We start from the raw sequence: 21261 nt of genomic DNA on the forward strand, positions 1-21261 counted from the left end.
GTTGTCTGTTGTGATCTCTCCATTTTCATTTCTAATTTTGTTAATTTGATTCTTCTCTGTTTCTTAATGAGTCTTGCTAATGGTTTGTCAATTTTGTTTATTTTTTCAAAAAACCAGCTTTTAGCTTTGTTGATTTTTGCTATGGTCTCTTTAGTTTCTTTTGCATTTATTTCTGCCCTAATCTTCTGTGTATTCTTGCCACCTCTTCTTAATATCTTCTGCTTCTGCTAGATCCATACCATTTCTGTCCTTTATTGTGCGTGTCCTTTATTGTTCTAGCTCTACTAGCCTTTTTTCCTTTTTTTTTTTTTTTGCCAGTTTCCTCCTGCCTTTAGGTCTTCGTGTCATTCTTTCTGCCTGGAACTCTCCTTCCCCTTTCAGCCTATCTAGCTAAAACTTACCTTCCGATTCCAATTTAAGCTCTTACTGTAACTGGAATTTTTCGTGGGTCTTTTTCCCCACCTCCAGCTATGGATTAAAGTGAAGACTGAAGCCCAAAGAGGTAAATTCCTACTTAATACCTGGGAATATTACCTTAAATAAAATCAAACTTTCCTCACAATAGGAGCAGACTTTAGTATGTGACTTGTATGTTTAAAAAATAGATTTTAGTTCTTACTGCCTTTATATTTTTACCAAATAACAGTAGTTAATATTTATTGTCTTAATAAGTTTTAGTCATCAGTTACTATTTTACTATTGAGCAGTTATGTGCCGGGCATATTTTAGGAACTTACATGAATTAATTGTTTAATTTTCAAAGCTGCTCTATGAAGTGCATGTTTTCCCCCCCTAATTTAGAGATAGGAAAATTGAAGAGTAAGTAATTTGCCTCTATCTACAAGGCTAGTGAAATGTCAGAGCCAAGATTCAAATCTAAGTAGTCTCATTCCAAATCCTATACTTTCCCTGACTTATATGTAAATAAGACTAAGTAGGATTATTAAAGATTCTGCAGTAGCAACAGAAATCCTCTCAACCCTCATCTCCCCTAATCCTGCTATGAAAAGGCAATCACACTTTCACCTCTTTTAGATGTTTCTTCCCATTTTTACCTTTTGAAATAATATGCTTATATTGCCATTTCTTAATGTATTATTTGACATTACCTACTGACTGCCCATATGGTAGATACATATTAAGCTTTTTCACACACATACTCATTGTGCTCCCTACCTTGACTTCCCAATAGATGTCACAGTACAGTCTCACATTTTGTTGGCATTTTAGTATGTATTTGTTATTGTGAAATCTTGCTCACCACTGAGCCAAGCAAGTCTATTATGAACATGCTTCCTTACTTGTAGAATTTTTAAAAATCTTTGAGTTAATCATAAACTCGCTTAAGAAAAAAGAACCTGCTTAGTTTTTCCATATATGATTTTCTGTATAATCCAACACTGTCTCAGTAAGTTTTTTTCACCTAATCAAACCTATCAGATTCATGGGTCCCTTCCTAGAACTCTCTGTCTTCTTGTTTCTGTTTGGACTATTGCTTTCTAGTCCTGTTCCATAGCAATTGTTTGGGATTTTTCTGTGCTGACATTTCTGACAGAGTTCGTATTTATTAGACACCATGACTTCTGTTGTTTTTGTGCCCCCTAATTTGGATGGAACCTCCCCAACATCCAGTAGGCCTTTTCCTTTCACTGTGTCCTCTAATACCCAGTTTTCCTCTCTGGAGGCAACTAATACTTTTCCTTTTTTTAAAAAATAATAAAAACAATATGTGTATATTTTCTCTGTTTTTGAAATGCAAAGAAATTTTGCTTTTTTTTTTCCATTTAACTATATTGTGGAACTAACATCATATCAGCATATAAAGTTGCTTCTTTGTTTTTAACTTTGCTTACTATTCCATCATATGACTCTATCATTATTTATTTATCTAGTTCCCTTTTGGTAGAGTTGTAGGCTGTTTCAACCTTTTGATATTAAAAAGAATGCTTTACCCTGGGGAAGAAAATGGCGACCCACTCCAGTATTCTTGCCTGGAAAATCCAATGGACAGAGGAGCCAGGTAGACTGTAGCCTGCCGGTTCCTCTGTCCACGGGATTTCCCAGGCAAGAATACTGGAGTGGATTGCCATTTCCTTCCTCAGAGGATCTTCCTGACCCAGGGATTGAATCTGCATCTCCTGCATTGCAGGCAGATTCTTTACCACTGAACCACCAGGGAAGCCCAAGCATGTCATTAAGTGGTCTTTTTCAGCAAGTCAAGAACCTATCTTGAACACATGTCACAGCTTAACAACCTTCCCAGCCTCCATGCTGACTTATTTGTTGAGTTCAGCTAACTCTTATTTCCAAATCATATCCTGAGCTTCCACACCTCTTCTGCTGTCACCTGGATTACTTTTACTAGTCTCCTAATTGCCTTCAGCTTCCTCTCTGGCTTTCCCAACCATCTACCCTCGGGGTGGGGGTGGGCAAATCCATATTCATCACAGCTTCAAGAGCAATAATTTTAAATTTCAGTTCTGATTAGTTCATCACCCTGCTTAAAATCCATTAAAGCCTCTTCCCTTTGCCTGAAGGTTTAAGTGTTAATACAGATCCCACAGAATTAGGTACCCCTCCCTTCTCTACCCTTCTCTACATGGACTTCCCTGGTGGCTCAGACGGTAAAAGCATCTGCCTACAATGCGGGAGACCTGGGTTCAATCCCTGGGTCGGGAAGATCCCCTGGAGAAGGAAATGGCAATCCTTCTCTACATGGAGCTTGGCATTCAACTTGTGTTTCATAGGCCTCAGTGTGTGATACCGTCCTGACAAAACTTACCCTACTTGAGGTCATCTGTTGAAAGAAGAATTAATGTTTAGGCTGACATTGTTTTATTTCCAACTGAAACATACATTAAAAGGGTTTTTTTCATACTTTAACCATAGGATGCAGAAATTTCAAATGGTAACTGAATCAGTGGAGGGATATCATGTGCTTCTAATTAGGCACATGTTTGGCCTAATCTTAAAGGAAGACATTGCTTTTATGCATAATCAAAACAAATAATGTTATGGATTTATGGAGAATTTATTTTGTTCTTTTATATCTGGGGATGTGTTAGCTAATGGAAATGGGGTAAGTAAGGGAAATATATAAATGCTGAGTGGAAGATTTTTTTTAATTTCTAGACTAAGGGCTTGGCAAACTACAGCCCTTGGGCCAAATTCAGTCTACCACCTGTTTTTGTAGAGAAAATTTTATTAGAACCAGGTATGCCCTTTTATTTATATATTGTCTATAGCTGCTTTTGCACTGCAAAAATAGAGTTGAGGAGTTGCAATACAGGTGATACGGCCCACAGCGCAAAAAATATTTACTGTTTTGCCCTTTCCAGAGAGTTTGCTCACACTTTCTAGAGAGGAATGGAAGTTGAAAGTTTGAGAGCAAGTATTTACTAAATGAGTTGTGCATAAACCTGTAGGAAGATGAATGCAAAGGGATAAAGGCTTGAGCAAGCAATCTTCACTTCTCCCCTATTTCTTAATACTCTGAGACCTCAAAAGGAGAGTGAGTGGACAGGCATATATCTGCAACTTGTGAGTTTTGGACCCCAAAACGGAATGTTTGATTGGATTCATTGTATGCAACTTGCACACCCATCTTCCAATGGTATTCCATGACAAGACCCCATGCACACTTCCTTCACTAAGATATTGAGAAAAAAACATGAAGGAGCCACTGCATTGTTGAAAAAATCTATAGTTGCTATCTTTAGTAACCCATCGAGATTGGCTTCCTGATTGCAGTGGAGATGGTGGAATCCTATAGCAGCAGGAACCAAGTGGCAGCGTTTCACCACCAAGGATGAATCAGCTTACCTGTGCAATAAAGGAAAGTAGGGACATAGGTATAATCAGAAGGCATTGGCCCCTCAAATGGGGCCAAAACCTCAAATGGTTTTGTGGGTAAAGTCATCAACAGACTTCTGGCATTTTGTGTATTTCACAGGAGAAGCTCTAGATCTGGTAGCAAAAAGCTTTAGTGGCCGCAGTTGACAGTCATGACCTTTCATCCAGTTTCCAAACCTAAGTCAGTTCCCAAGTTGAGAGTGATTTGATTGAAGTGGTGGCCTTTTCCCCTCTAGGAAGAACACTGTGTCACTGCCTCAAGCATATACCATAAACCTTCCTCTAAGCCTTTCCCAAAGGAACCTGTAGCCATTTGTTAAACTGCATTTTGAGGAAAAGGAAATAATCATACCTTTCACCCTTCATTCCTGAGGACCGAAAATATCCTTGTGGTCCATCAGTCAAAATGGGGACTTAGAATGGCCATGGAATAGGTGGAGTCTTAGCTCAAGCCTGATTCACAGTGTGCTCAGATGGTCAGAAGATCCACTCTGTGGATCTTATTTCCCCAGTTTCTCAAAGTATAATTGGAATAGATATACGAGATAACTATATTAGCTTTCTAAATCACAGATCCAGGACCACTATGGTAGGGGACCTAAGTGGAAGACCTTAAAACTTCTCCTTTGTAAGACAGTAGATCAGAAGCAATGCCATATCCCAGAGGAAATTGTTGAGATTAATGCCACCATCAAGATTTGAAATAAGACTAGTGATATTTGTCACATCTCCATTTACCTTACTTATTTGGCCTGTGCAAAAGTTGGATAGACCTTAGAGAATGACTGGACTACCATAAATCTAATCATTGGCTGATTCCACATGCACAGCTGACCTTTGGACAATATGCAGGTAGGGACAGCAACCCTCCAAACAGTTAGTTAAAAATCTGAATATAATTTATAGTCAGCCCTCCAACTGTGTAGTTTCTCTGTATTGGCAGTTCTGCATCCGCAGATTCAAAAAACCTCAGACTGCATGATGCTATAGTATTTACTATTGAAAACATATATGTATAAGTGGACTCATTCATTTCAAACCCATGTTGTCCAAGGAGGAACTGTAGTTGCTGACCCAGATGTAGTATCTTTACTTGATCAAATCAGCACAGCCCCTGGCTTTTGGTGTGTACCTACTGATATGATGACTTCACCAGGACTACCAAAAGCAGTTTGCTTTTGTTTAGCAGGGCCAACCATATATTATCACAGTTTTGCCTCAGGGTCAGATTAGTCCTTCTGTGCTAGAAATCTTAACCATCCCAACATTCCACAAAACATCACACTGGTCTACTCTTGATGCTATTTTGTTGATTGTATCCAATGAGCAGGAAGTGCTGGGTACTTAGTAAAGTATATGAGAACCAGAGGATAATATTGATAATTCAACCCCACAAAAATTCAATAGCACTTAAGTAACATTTCTGGATTTTCAGTGGTCACTGTGCCCAAAAGGCCTTTCTGGATTTTGAGGCAACATGTACTACATTTGAATATGCCACTTCAGCCTGTCTCCAGAGTAACCTATAATGCTGCTAGTTTTGAAAGACAATCAGAGCAAGAAAAGTCTGTGCAGCAAGTTCAGGACACATGCATACTGTGCTCCCAATCTGGCTGTGTGACCTAGCAGAGTCAATGATTTTCTGAGTGTCTACAGGAAATGTAGAGGCTGTACAGAGCCTCTGACAAGCACCGAGAGCAGAATCACAGCACAGATTTCTGAGATACTGAAATAAACCCCTGACTTCTTCAGCTAACTCTTCACCCTTTGACACACAGCCTTTGAAACACTTTTTGGTGTGCTACCAGGTAAATCCTGAATACATGAACGTAGGGTGTCAGTTTATCATATGGACCAGACTTCTCATCATTAACTGAGTGTTGTCTGAGTTACCTTGCCATGAAGTTGGCCATTTTCAGCAACAATCTGTCATCAAGTGGAAATGGTATTGTCAGGGAGAGGGAAATGTCCTCCTCTGCTCCTCCCGAGTCCCTGTGACTAGACTAATAATAAAATTGATATGAGAGACTAACAGTAATAAAAGAAACAACTTTTAATTCATGCACACAGAGTTCTCATAGAAGATGGGACCTAAGAAGTGGCCAGAGTAGGCATCTTTTATACTTTTTACACAAAGAAGCAATAAAATTTGTGAGGAATTGACAGGACAAAGAAGCTTAGGCTTTGAGTGCTTGATTAGTAAAGAATCTAAACAATTTGGGCTGTAGTAGTAAATTAAAGAAGTAACAAAGTGTGTGTGTATGTTTAATACAGGTTTCTTGGCCCCAGATTCCATGTCTCTGGCAACAGAGTGTCCTCTACCTACAGATGGAGAGCATGCACCCATTCACATGAGAGTTATTTCCTGCTTTCTGGGATACAGGAGGGTCGAAGGGATCAAACCTGGGTCTCCTGCATTGCAGGCAGGTTCTTTACCGTCTGAGCTACCAGGGAAGCCTGGATGTTTCATAAGTAACTTTAATCCAAAATAATATGCCACTGAGGCATATTTGGTGGGGAGGCCTAGCCCTCAGCCTCAGTAGTATGTAAGGGACAGAGCTTGCACAGATTTGGAAAGTACAAGTAAACTGTGTGAGCAAATGACTCGGACTCCTTTGATAGCAGCTCCTATTGTATTCCTCAAGCCTGGGTTACAGAGGAGTCTGCAGAATATGCACGTACCATTCAAGAGCTGATACCCAGCAAGAGAATTCCAGAAAAACATCTACTTCTGCTTTATTGGCTACGCTAAAGCCTTTGACTGTGTGGATCACAACAAACTGTGGAAAATTCTTAAAGAGTTGGGAATACCAGACCATTTTACCTGCATCCTAAGAAACCTGTATGCAGGTCAAGAAGCAACAGTTAGAACTGGACATGGAAAAGTGGACTGGTTTAAAATTGGGAAAGGAGTATGTCAAGGCTGTATATTGTCATCCTGCTTATTTAACTTATATGCAGAGTACATCATGTGAAATGCTGGGCTGGATAAAGCTAAAGTTGGAATCAAGTTTTCTGGGAGAAATATCAATAATCTCAGATATGCAGATGATACCACCCCTATGACAGAAAGCCAAAAAGGACTAAGGAGCCCCTTGATGAAGCTGAAAGAGGGAATAAAAAAGCTGGCTTAAAACTCAACATTCAAAAACTAAGATCATGGCATCCAGTCCCATCACTTCATGGCAAATAAATGGGGAAACAATGGATACAGTGAGAGACTTTATTATCTTAGGCTCCAAAATCACTGCAGATGGTGACTACAGCCATAAAATTAAAAGACGCTTGCTCCTTGGAAGAAAAGCTATGACAAACCTAGACAGCATATTAAAAAGCAGAGACGTTACTTGCCAACAAAGGTGCATCTAGTCAAAGGTACAGTAGTCATGTATGGATGTGAGAGTTGGACCATAAAGAAGGTTGAGTGCTGAAAAATTGAAACTTTTGAACTTGGACTTCAAAGAGATCCAACCAGTCCATCCTAAAGGAAATCAGTCCTGAATATTCATTGGAAGGACTGATTCTGAAGTGGAAGCTCAAATACTTTGGCCATCTCATGTGATGAGCTGACTCATTAGAAAAGACCTTGATGCTGGGAAAGATTGAGAGCAAGAAGAGAAGGAGGTGGGAGAGGATGAGATGGTTGGATGACATCTTAGATTCAATGGACGTGAGTTTGAGCAAACTGGGAGATAGTGAAGGACAGAGAAGTCTGGCATGCTGCAGTCCGTGGGGTCACAAAGAGTCAGACATGACTGAGCGACTAAACAACAAATTCAAGAGTGGATAGCTATAGCACTACAACCCTCCTCATTGTAAAGGGCAGTGGAGAAGGAAAATTCTCCCAGTAGGCAGAATTTTGAATAGTAGATGTGATTTGTATAGTGCATCTGAAATGAGAGATGCCAGCAGTAAAGATGTATAATGGGCCATGGGCAGTTGCTCATGGTTTGACTGTATGGTCAGGGACTTAGTAGAAACAAGATTGGAAGACTGGTGACAAGGAATTTTGAGGGAGTGGTGTGAGGAGGGACTTTTCAAAAAGGGGAGATCCTGAAGAAATTCATGTCCCATCTGAATGCCCACCATAGAGCATCTATTTCTCTTAATAGTCAGGTGGACAGAATTATACACTCTGTGGATGTCAGTTAGCCTTTCTCCTGTCTCCCCTAGTGCATATGCAGAGGGCCCATGAAGAGTAGCCACGGTGGCAGAAACAGAGGCCATGTGGGCACAACATGGACTTCTTTCTAAGGTTGACTGGCTAGTACTACTGCTGAGTTCTTAGTCAATGAGAAATCAACATTGAGTGCCTAGGGGCACCAGCCAGCCACTGGGTGACAGGTTGATTGTATCTGACTTTCCATCATTGAGGGAGCAGAGATTTATCCTCATTAAAATAGACAAATATTCAGGATATGGATTTGCTTTATCTGTGAGCATGAACAGCACAGAATGCCTGCAGACAGAGTTCACTCGGAATGAATAGTGGAAGAAGGAAGCCGTGGATATCAGTTATGGTCTCATGGCCAATGAAATAAATGAGGATTGTAGTAGCTTTGCACGTTTTTCTGTTGCCTTTTGTATGTATGTGTGTATTTGTATCTGCTACCAGTTTTCTTCTTTCCTCCCATTTTTTTTTTTTAGTATTACACTAGAAGTTGTTAGCAGTTAAGGTTATAATTTAGTCTTTAGGTGACAGAATGTTAGGTGGGACTGTGACAGAATTGGAGAAGTAATTCACATAGTCATAACAGTGGATACAATGGCTGTTGGCACTCTGTGTCTCCTCATTTTGAGGTTTTCCCTTCACTTATGAGAAGGGTGCATCTTGTTTGGTGGAATACAGTTATTTTGCTATTGTGCTATACTTTTCGATAGCCCTACCATGTACCACTGGGAATCTACAAGAGAGCTGGCTGTTCACCTTTCATCTCAGGCACTAGCTTGGAGCTACACTGGCCCAAGGTGTGCATGAAAGTACACTAGACTCCTGCCGAGGACAGCTTTTCAGCTCCATCGGCAGCCAGAAGTTTTCCTGAGCACCTAGAAATTCCGGGGTTTGATACCTTGCTAAGAATGGCTTCTTTCAGGACCCCAGAGGGAGTGTCTCCACTAAGGCACCCCATGACTCTTTCACTATTAGGGAGCCAGTGCTCTCCCATCTCCACTAAGATCTCTGGATCTCAGTCCTTGTATGGGATAGTTCTTGGGCCTTCAGCTCAGCTTAGGGGTAGTGGTTGCCCCTTTTATCTATCATATCTGTGTTCTTTACAATTCTTGTTAACTCCTACTAGCCAATTCCCTGTCACTCCAGTTCTCTCTTAATAATAGATTAAACTTTCCTTGTTCAAATCAGTATGTACTTTCTGTCTCCTTGCTAACCCCAAAGCCATCAACTGTGGTGGTTTACTAACTAAGCCGTGTCCCACTCTTGCAACCACATGGACGGTAGCCCACCAGGCTCCTCTGTCCATGGGATTTCCCAGGCAAGAATAATGGAGTGAGTTGCCATTTCCTTCTCCAGGGGATCTTCCTGCCCCAGGGATCGAACCTGGGTCACCTGCATTGCAGGTGGATTCTTTACTGAATGAGCTATGAGGGAAGCCATCAACTTTGTTTCAAGCTAAACAAATCTTTCAAAATGCACTGCTTCTGCCTGGGGGAAAATCAGTTAAGTGGATAATCTGTGGAACTCCTGGAATTACTCCAATAGGGGGGAAAAATTCTTCTACTCTCTAGAATGCCATAAATAATCAACTTAGTATATCTTTCGTATGTTATGTGAAATTCATTCATAGGTGCAGATGTGGCAGGAGGTAGTGTTTGAGCCTCCCTTCCTACTTACCCAGTTACCCCCATGGGTAAGTGTAACTCCATAATTACTTTTTTGTTCCAAACTATAAAGATAGGTTGGCTGGTCCACAAATCAAGATCTACAACCTTTCACCTAAGATACGTTAATGGAGATGTTTATAGAAGTTGGATGTCTGACCATGCTGTTTTCCTTATTAAAGCCTGTGCTTCTCAGTCACTGGAAGTCAAACCTATCACTAGGCTTTTGTCTCAACCTGAAGATACCTTAGTTCAGAAGTCATCCTGCTTTATGACAAAAGTCATCCTACTTTATGACACTTTCATGCACTTTGTTGTCTCCTGGTGGCATTTTCCAGTCACCCAGCACAATCTCACGTGGTCTTGAGCCGGGCTCTCTGGGGTGTGTCTGCTGTGTGGCTGTCTCAGTGTAGTTTGCTTTGTATTAGTGTCTGTCACTTGTCATACATCCGGAAGTTACTTCCTGCTCAGAATTGTTGACAAGGATGTGAATGTGGACTTAAACATCATCAGTACTAAGAAACCATAAGTAGCAAATCACCATGAAATTTGATTCCACCAATAAAGACAAACAGAAATGACTTCCTACCTCTCCTCTGTTCACTAACATTTTCAACAGCAGATGACAGGCACCTAAAATTTCTGCCCAAGACTTAAGTGAAAGTCGCTCAGTCCTGTCCGACTCTTTGCGACCCCATGGACTATAGAGTCCATGGAATTCTCCAGGCCAGAATACTGGAGTGGGTAGCTGTTCCCTTCTCCAGGGGATCTCACCAACCCAGGAACTGAACCCAGGTCTCCCGCATTTGCCAACTAAACTATCAGGGCTTAAGGGTTTATTATCAGGGCAAGTTTTGTGTTTAAATTCAATGAGGAAACCCAGATATAATGCGTGGAAAAGCTCCAGTGAGTATTAATTCACAATAGTCTACTTTTGCTAATCTACAATCTAGGCTATGATTTGAAGGTGTAGTTTTGTAATTTCTTGCTTTGTGTAGTTATTCTTAACTCTTTATAGCATGCTTTAACTCAAGTTGTAAGCAAGTTTCATATACCAATTAGGCTCTGTGCCAACTAAGTTCAACTGTAACCAGACCTTGAATCCCTAAAATTGTAAAGGTTTATTGTGACAAATACAGAAACAAGATATAGAAAGAAACACTGTCTGCTTATGTTATTAAATGTTACTCTTATGTGCAGTTATGAAGTTCTGCATTCCACTGCTTTAGAAGATTGTTTTAGTTGAAATTTTAAAATTAAACTAACAACTAATATTCTTGCAATTTGTGCTTTTTCACCTGGAGGGACAATAATGACTATAATGACTGTAATGATGGATCTTATTTTGATATTTTCCCATCTGAATCTGCATTTAAACAATATCCCCAGATGATTTATTGTCACATTATAGTTTAAGAAGCCATGGTCTAAATACTTGGAAGCATGGCTTTGTAGTTAGATTATTTTAACTTATGAGATTTTGTTTTCTGTTCAGATGGAAGCATATTTTTACTCTTGAGAACAATTCATTGATTTTAACCCAGTCTCACAGACGGTTAGAATTGTGAATATTATTTTAACCTTTCAAAGTATCATTTATAGGTACCTTTATTTATTATTAATACCTTTTTGTAATGTTTACATATATACTAAGAATTAGATTAATTTTTTAAGACCAGAAGTTCTCTGAATTTTAATTTTTTTCTAACTTTAGACATTTATAAGGATTTAGAATTTAGAAAATCTGAATTTTAATTACTTTTTTCTAGTTTTGAAAAACTATTTTATGGTATTCCCTTCTCTTCTATCAATGTGATCTTTTATAATTAGCAAGTGACCATTTGGAAGGTATGTTTAAAGATTTTCGAAAGAGAACAAGAACAAAGCCTTTGTCTGCTAATCATTTCTAATGTGCAAATAGCCTGAGCTTGCTGTTGTGCTGAGTTTCTGGTTTTTTTTTTTAATTCTCAAACTTAATAATCCAATTGGAAGTTGGTTCTAGGAGAGATTTGTTTTGGTTCATTGGCTGTTTTTACACTGGTCTTCAGGGTTGGCAAGTAGTATGGTCTAACAACATAGTATTATTCCCAGGAATAGGAATTAAGACCCCCCCCCCAGTTTCATCTTACTCATTAATTAATTAGGATTATGTTTTTTATTGTTCACAGTCTCAGTTTTTCCATCTTTATTATGGGAATAAAATACTATTTTAGAAATGATTTTACAGCATCATAATTTGGAATATAACCTCTATGCCTCTTTTATATCAGCAATTAATCCCTTAGCTTTTTCAGGAAACTTTGGGTCATTCTTGCTTTGGATTTTTTTCCTATCTCTCTGTGTCAAAATAACTTGCTTAATTTATATCAAGAGTCTATTTTGAAAACCTGTCTTTGGAGTATTAGAAATTAGTAATATGGTTGTCTTTGGTTAGGTGCAGTCCCTTCCTTATCAGGTGCTAGTTTTGCCCAAAGTCTTGTTACCTAAATGAGTGATTCTTAACCTTCACTGCCTTTTAGAATTATCTGGAGAGTTTAAAATAACAAAACAGGGCCTAGGCTCCACCACTAGAACACTAAAAAATTATATACTTTAAATATGTACAACATATTGTACATCATGTACATTTCAATAAAGCTATAAAAAAGTTCTTAGAAGTATCTTTTTAATAATACACAGTGATCCAAACAGCTGGAGTTCCTCTCAATAAAAGCCACACTGTCGAAAATAAATGAATAAATAAATAATAAAAATAAGTAAAATAAAATTAGACTCTGTAGAGATGGGGCCTAAGGCACTGCAGTTTTAAAGAGCTTTCTGCTCACATGTGTCCAGAGTTGAAGATCGGTGATGGAGATGCTTCATGTTGAGTGTAATTTATCATTAATGGAAGCGTGATACTGTACATTAGCAGTAAAGAAGAGCACAGTATACACAGTCCTGAGGGAACTATGTTGGAACCTTCAGCTGATCAGCAATCGATAAAAAAAATCTATTCCCTTAGAAATAATCTGAGAAAAGCAAACCATCATCTTTCTACTTTAGTAGACTCTACCGCTAAGCAGTCTCAGTTTCTTAACCCTCTGTTGTCAGAATCTACAGTCTCATCCTCCTCAATCTTTATTTCCAAAAATATGCTCTGAAAATAGTTTTTTCTTTAAAACTTCATTTGTCCAGAAAACTTCACTTGGGTTGATAAGAGACTATTTGTAGTTTTACCCCTCTAGGTTTTCCCCTTATTTCCTTACATTTATAACATCAATTCTTGACCCCAGCGGCCTTATTTCAGACAATTCAATGAAAATCTCAGGCTTTTACATCAGTTGGGGAAATGCTGCTTGAATGACCTTGGCCAAGCCATTAGTCTATTTGACTCAATGTTTGTCAGTGAAATGAAAGTAGGTGCACTTGTGTAGTAACTGTCAAAGTATGTGGGACTTAACATTTAACAAAAGCTATTTCTATTATTTATGATAATAAATGAAATCTTGGTCTACTTTCATCCCTTTTCTAGTCAACAAACACTTATTGGGTACCCATTATGTCACCAATATTGGGTAAGTGTCAAAAAAACAACCACGAGTAAAGGAGTAAATTCATGTCCTTTCTGTGCTTTTCTCGACTCTCCTATTAGAGATATCCTATACTAAATCGTAACTGAGTCACTCCCTTAGGTAGATGAACATATGGACTGGAGAGAAGATTTTGCACTATTGATGAATTCCTCTAGTTTATAGTCTATCCTTGAAAAAGAACTCACTTCCAATGGCCTCATTAATTCTATCCTTTTTTCTAATTCCTCACCCTATCCACAAATATAAACTTCTGGCATAAAATGTTTTAGAAAAACCGTCACTATTATAGAAAGATCTAGTTATGTCATCTCCCTCTACTCTTTACTTTCCCAGGACTCTTTCTTCTTCTGCGTTGTGTTAAAACATGCTAAGGAATGAGACCAGCTCATTCCTTCTCAAATTCCTAATCAAGCCTACTCTGGCTGTGGAAGAAATCTAGGATCACTATGTAGCACTAGAGAAAGGGATTTTTGGTGATTGTCTCAGACAGAAAGGAGGATGAACATAGGTTAATTTACATCTATTGTCAAGCATGAACACTATGCCAGAAAACATGTTTATGAGTAGGATGGGGAATTAGAAGGATGGAACTCATGAGTCCATTAGAAGAGAGAAGGGTGATCAGGTTGTATTTTGTAGGTTGGAGACCATTGTCCTGTGAAAACTCAGTATTTTTTCTATCCTTATCTCCCTGGAACTTCTTAGATCATTGTTGCCCTGTTAGTTTGAATGTGTCCTAGATCCTAAGCCCAAAGATGTTAGGGGCATGACTATCACTCGCCTGTTGGATTCTCTGCAAAAAGTTCATTTCTGGTTTTGCACTGAAGTCCGTTAGACCAGGTCTCATGACGTTTACTTTTTTTTTTTCTTTCTTTTTTTTTTTTTCCATTTATTTTTATTAGTTGGAGGCTAATTACTTTACAATATTGTAGTGGGTTTTGTCATACATTGACATGAATCAGCCATGGTTTTACATGTATTCCCCATCACGATCCCCCCTCCCACCTCCCTCTCTACCCAATCCCTCTGAGTCTTCCCAGTGCACCAGGCCCAAGCACTTGTCTCATGCATCCAACCTGGGCTGGTGATCTGTTTCACTATAGATAATATACATGTTTCGATTCTGTTCTCTCGAAACATCCCACCCTCGGCTTCTCCCACAGAGTCCAAAAGTCTGTTCTGTACTTTTAAAGATCAACCACTGTCAAACAATTAACATCTCTGAAGGGTAGTATGCAGATTGTATCCCCTTGATCAAGTGGACATATTATCTGTCAGTCTGTTCTCCCTTGTTTCTCCTTTTTTCTTATTCCTTTGCTCTTTCCTTCCAGTTTCTCCTTTTCCTCCCCCAACCCTTCAGTTCCGTTCAGTCACTCAATTGTGTCCAACTCTTTGCAACCCCATGAACCGCAGGACGCCAGGCCTCCCTGTCCATCACCAACTCCCGGAGTTTACTCAAACTCATGTCCATAGAGTCGGTGATGCCAACCAACCGTCTCATCCTCTGTCGTCCTCTTCTCCTCCTGCCCTCAATCTTTCCCAGCATCAGGGTCTTTTCCAGTGAGTCAGCTCTTCACATCAGGTGGCCAAGGTATTGGAGTTTCAGCTTCAACATCAGTCCTTGCAATGAACATCCAGGACTGATCTCCTTTAGGATAGACTGGTTGGATCTCCTTGCAGTCCAAGGGACTCTCAAGAGTCTTCTCCAACACCACAGTTCAAAAGCATCAATTCTTCGACACTCAGCTTTCTTTATAGTCCAACCTAACATCCATACATGACCACTGGAAAAACCATAGCTTTGACTAGATGGACCTTTGTTGACAAAGTAATGTCTCTGCTTTTTAACATGCTATCTAGATCAGTCATAACTTTCCTTCCAAGTTGTAAGCGTCTTTTAATTTCATGGCTGCAGTCACCGTCTGCAGTGATTTTGGAGCCCAGAAAAATAGTCAGCCACTGTTTCCACTGTTTCCCCCAACCCTTAAATGTAGCTTTTTCTCCCTTCTTTACTTCATTGTAGGTGAACTCTTTTGTACCCCAAGACTGTCAAACTTTCATCTCTAGCACAGAGCTTTCCCTAATTTTCAGTCCTGTGTATCTTTTTCCCTGGAGAAGGAAATGGCAACCCACTCCAGTATTCTTGACTGGAGAATCCCATGGTCAGGGGAGCCTGTCAGGCTACAGTCCACGGGGTCCCAAAGTAGGACATGACTTAGCAACTAAACCACCACCACCATATATCTTTTTACTCATGAGAACTCACCTTGGAAATCCTACCAGCATCTCAAATTTGTCATGGCCAAAATGGAACATCCCATCTCCAATCTATCTTTCTTCCTATATTTCCTGCTTTTGTTATAGGAATCACTTTACCCATCCACCTCCTCTTTTTCCCTTTTATTCACAAAGTCCTATTTGATCTCAAGTCCTTGAGTCTCTTAAGTTAACCCTCTTCATTCTTCCCGTTCCCCTCAATGATTTGGTACACATTACCTTTGCTGGTGCTGAGGAACTTGTGATTTTTCAAAAATATAAATATGATTATGGTCCTTCCTTAAAGTCATTCAGTACTTTCCATTCCATTCATTCAGGACAAAATTTGTAGAGTCCAGATGTACTGTGTGAGCTGCTCTTTAACTGACCTGGCCTTACTTTCTGCCCTTTCCTCCTTGTGGCTTCACTTCTGCTGTACTCAACGACTGAGCACATCTTTTCTTGCTCTTAGGCCTTTGCACCTGCCATTCCCTCTCTCTCCTCTCTCTTTTGTCCACCAGCCTAAACATTGCTTATGACTGGGTGATATCTCTGGGAAATTCTCCCTAACATTTCTCCTTATCTTCCATGTGCTTTCATAGTCTCCATCATATCACACTGCTTCACTGCCTGTTGAAGTGCCATCATTCTTATTGGCCTCTGCTCCTTGACGCTTACCTTTAAGGTATCTTTCCTTTCATAGCCATAGCCTAGCACAACATTTGATAGAGTAAAAATGACATAACTACAGTTGGGTGGTTCTGAAACTCCTTATATCTTAAAGTGATGTTAAAAGCTTAAGAGATCATTTTAATTTTTACATGATACTGTTGAAGCAACCAAGCTGAGAAATATTGAAATCTCAGTTTTATGGGCAATAAACATCATAACTGAGGTATCTTTTGGAACCAAAGTGTCCATTCTATACTGAAAACATATAGAGCAGTCCAATTAGAAACAGTATATCAAACTAAGTTTGCAGGTTCTGCCTATTTTGTTTATCCAGCTTAAAATTTCTTGTTAAAGACCGGAAAATCCATCTTAGAACTTGGTTTTCTTATTTCTTATTTTAAATCTAGTGATAACTTTGGAAAAGAATTTAATTAAATAAAGTGCTAGCTTTTACTTCTATAAATGACATTTTCCTTAAAATATGTTTGGGGTTAGGGAGCACAGGCATTTTCCTTGCCCCTTTGCCCCTGCTAATTACTTGACTGACTATAATGGTGCCTGGTGTATAATCATGTACTGAACCCTTCACATTACATTTTTTTAGGCATTGTGAAGAAAGTCCATCTTCACTGTGATTCAGGCTGTAGTCAATGTCCTCTTTTACATTTTGTTTCTTCTGCTTCTGGTGGCCTGTATTAGGATTTGATAAACATACTGCTTTGTTCTTCGGCATCATCTACGAGCAGGATTTTATCACACCAAAGACTGGTTTTATAACTCAATGATCTCTATCGCCTCTTTAGAGACACTTCAAATGAAGCTTACTGCCTTTTCTTTTTTTTTTTGGCTATTAGATTTAGTGTTTGTGTGATCTATGAAAAATAGCCATTTTATAACATTATCTTAATTTTCCAGTCTTTACTGGTTATGTCAAATTCACAAGTACTATCAGGTGCGCAAATTTGGGAGGATGCCAGTTTACTTGGTGGTGAGGCTGCTTTATCATTTTAATTGATTTAGTTGAAGTTCACAGATTGTTGGTGAACTTCTTAAAAACCACTATTTTAGGTGTGTATCTGACAGTACCTGTCAGTGTACTTTTGTTTTCTTTTGGATTACCCCTTTCTTTACAATCAGTTTAATGAAGTCCTTTGGCCTCTCAGTTATTGAACTAAAATTCTTTTTAAATTCAAAATATATTTATAAAACCTATGCATATTATATGGTAGATAGTAGGCAGAGTTAACAAATAATGTATTTTTTACTGGAGAGAAATCTCTAATATTTTATAACCCCAATAAATGATAGTTAATGATAGCAATTTTCTCCCAAAAGTGTAATTTTTTGAGGTCAAGGTATCTTTGACTGTTATTAACCATAAGAGTATGTTGTTTACAGCTTATGTTCAGTTGTTGTCTGAGTGAATGAAGTGAACCATGCCTATAAGAATGAGTAGCTACTAATACCATCTATCATTTCTGTTTACAGGTATTACAATTTAAGGGAACCTTCTTGCCAGCAAATCTATGATAAAAAATATACATAACAGAGGAAACTGTAACTATTATTTGTCAAGTGACACGCTTTTAATGTCAGAATGGCTCACCTAAAACGATTAGTAAAATTACATCTTAAAAGACATTACCATAAAAAATTCTGGAAGCTTGGTGCAGTAGTTTTTTTCTTTATAATATTTTTGATTTTAATGCAAAGAGAAGTAAGTGTTCAGTTTTCCAAAGAGGAATCAAGGATGGAAAGAAACATGAAAAACAAAAACAAGATGTTTGATTTAATGATAGAAGCTGTAAACAATATTAAAGATGCAATGCCAAAAATGCAAATAGGAGCACCTGTCAGGCAAAACATTGATGCTGGTGAGAGACCCTGTTTGCAAGGATATTATACAGCAGCAGAACTGAAACCTGTTCTTGACCGCCCACCTCAGGATTCTAATGCACCTGGTGCTTCTGGTAAAGCATTCAAAACAACCAATTTAAGTGCTGAAGAGCAGAAGGAAAAAGAACGTGGAGAAGCAAAACACTGTTTTAACGCTTTCGCAAGTGACAGGATTTCTTTACACCGAGATCTTGGACCAGACACTCGACCTCCTGAGTATGTTGAAGCATATTAATTGTTTAGTGTTTATCTCGAGGGTTTGCCTGGAAGGGGTGTTAGTTAAGGTGATACTTGTTCTTTAGCCGCTTTGAAGCAAAGAATCAGCAAATACCAATTGTTTAATCTGTTTCAGTGATTTTTTTGCTTATTATTATTATTGAGGGTGTATTTCTGTATCTATGATTGGTGAGGCATTACATACATGAAAAATTACCATCTTAGAAATTAGGAAATAGAAGTCTAGATCTGACCTCTATAGAAACACAAGGAAATCCTTTATTCTTAAAAGCTTTAGTTTTCTCATCTATTAAGCAGGAAACATGGGGTGGATTTTATGGGAAATGTGGGAGGTGGAAGAGTTATTTCTGTTCTTCTCTGTGTTGCTATAGAATAGAAATATTAAAAATGTGCCAAGATTTTGGAGCTATAAGATAATGATACTTTATGAGCTAAATCACAGACTCTGTGGCTACTTTTAGTGCTATAATTATATTTTAGAATGCCCTGTGTTTTGTAACCTTTAAGAGTCAATATTGTCATAATTACTAATTCAACTGCAATTCTTTCTCTGGAGTATTGTTGAACAAGTTCTTGTATTTATTGAGTTTTCTCCCTTTAGCTTCTGAAAGGCCAGAATTGCTTTTTATTGTTACTTTGTTTACATGTTTATCTCAAATATACAGTATTTTGCTTAACATTCCCCCAGCCCAGATTCTTCTGTGCTGACTCTGTTCTTAGTTAACTGTTTTGTTATCTTTGAGGTAGTATTCAAATACTCTATTTGAACTGAAATAGTGAAAACGAATTTTAGCACTTTCAGGCAATCTGTAGATTTGTTAAAAGTGCAAGATAGACAAACTGTAAACAGTACTTGCATATTTTGCTTTCTAGTTATAAGAGAATTAAACTTATAAGTGTGACTGAAGAAATGTACTTTGGTAGACTTAGGTCTATTGCTTTCTTCATATTTCTCTGGATCTGTTATGAATACCTGGTCCAACTATGAGTCCCTCAATACTGAAGCTGTGTAAATTAGATTTCTGTTGCTCTATGCTAATGTATATGATTCAAGGTTAAATTGCTCATCATTTTAAATGAATGTGTGAAAAAACAAATGAGTGGAAAATATTCTAGCTGTCCTAACACGGCACCATATAGTTCCTTTTTTATGCTGATAGGTTAAAATGCACTATGGCACTTTACTGATTTTGGAAGAAGTGTTGATTGAAAAGTAATTCCCATCACAAATCAAGAAGCATGCTTCCTGTTCTTTGACATGACAAAGTGAGCCTGAGATAAGCCTTTTCCCCAATATAGCATTGAGAATCTATAGTAATATTCGATAATGTTAATCAATAAGTAAGTGCAAAATAGCTAAGCACACAAACTTTTTTTGGACGGGAATGCCTACTTAGAACTGTGAAGAGTTGAAGATTTAATATTTCCATACTTTTAACTTATATCAGCAAGAAAAACATTTTCTGAAGAATTGCTAATCTTTTACATGCTCATTAGAAATATGGATCTAGTTTTCTCCCAAAGCCAGATGGTCTTGTGACTTATAACTTAAGCACATTTCTATATGCCAACTTTTTCAAATGGTTTGACTGGGAATCTGTAATTACTTTGGCAAGTTATTTTAATTTCACTACTTTAAATGACATGTGAAACAACTTTTAAAGCATAAATTGAGCATGCTAATTGTTTCAAAATAAATGAGGTTTATGAAATCATATTGTGAAATTTTATTATCACTTGCATTAATGACACTTTTACTTGATATTAGTACTTATCAGTTAGGCAAATAAACCCTAGTTTAAACTGAAAGTCATATGAGAATAAAAAGATAACATTTCACTAGTGTGAATTTTTGTGAAGTTTTCCTACTTTAAATCTTCAAAAACTTTTTATATTTCTTAACTAATACTATATCAGTTCAGTTCAGTAGCTCAGTCGTGTCCGACTCTTTGCGACCCCATGAACCACAGCACGCCAGGCCTCCCTGTTCATCACCAATGCTGGTTAGTCACATGGCAAATAAATATAGGGAGTTTTTTTTTTTTTCAATCTCAAAGCTTCCTACCCCAAATGCTTATAAGAAAACAAATAAGGTTTTCTCTTTTCTTAAAAAAATATAGTGTGAAGTTTTTCATAATTTTTACTTATACTTTGTTGCTTTATAAAACTTTATGTATTAAAAATACAAACTTACATTTCATTATTTGTTTCTGTGTAATTTTAACTCGAGGATAGATAAATTGGTTGTTTGTGTTTGGACTTTAATTTTAATGAGTAGATGAGTAGTTTATCCAAAATTCACTTTAGAACAAGTTGTTTGTTTTCATCTACCAGTGCGAATGAATGCGATTATTTTCTTCTGGCTATACACGTATGTCACACTTTAAAATCACGGCAGTCTTAGAGAGCAAAATCGCTTTCATGCAGAACCTTCCTCCTCTTTTCCTACTCAGTGGTATTGACACCCTCTCGATATTTTACCCCTAATCTAATTCCTTCATCACTACACATATTTCAACCTAAAGATCTCTCAGAAAAGGATCTGAAACACAGTCATACTGATGTATAGCTATAAAAGTAGTAATTAGTGAGAGTTTGTAGTATATCTCTTTTAGGGTGGCCGCTTTCTCAGGCCTCTAGTACCATCGTGGGGGCTCTGGTTTCCCCGTCGGCCCTGGCGGAGCAACGGAATTGTGCTGGGCTCTTATCTCCACGAGTGACCGTGATTTACTTCCCTGTCTTTGGATTTGACCAGCACTGTTTGATCGTTCACACACTATAGTGGTTTTTGACTGTGTGGGAGGATTTCATAGCCTGTTTTCTAAAAGTGTACAACCATTTATGGTTATCAAAGATCCAGTTATTTTATCTTTACCATAAACCACTCATATTTTATGTCCCAGGTTCACTCTGTCTGATGTTACTGTGTTTTGAGGCC

General features: G+C 38.1%; 1 protein-coding gene across 1 annotated transcript in view; it reads left to right on the top strand.

Annotated features, from left to right (window-relative positions):
• GALNT3 (polypeptide N-acetylgalactosaminyltransferase 3) overlaps positions 1–21261 on the top strand; it is a 52416-nt gene that overhangs the window by 11722 nt on the left and 19433 nt on the right. The window contains exon 2 of the mRNA XM_043894480.1: positions 17679–18302. Coding sequence (XP_043750415.1) covers positions 17788–18302 — 515 coding nt within the window. The 5' untranslated portion in view covers positions 17679–17787. The remainder of the gene's footprint in view (positions 1–17678; positions 18303–21261) is intronic.

Source organism: Cervus elaphus, chromosome 33, assembly GCF_910594005.1.
Source record: "Cervus elaphus chromosome 33, mCerEla1.1, whole genome shotgun sequence".
NCBI classification, from domain to species: domain Eukaryota; kingdom Metazoa; phylum Chordata; class Mammalia; order Artiodactyla; family Cervidae; genus Cervus; species Cervus elaphus.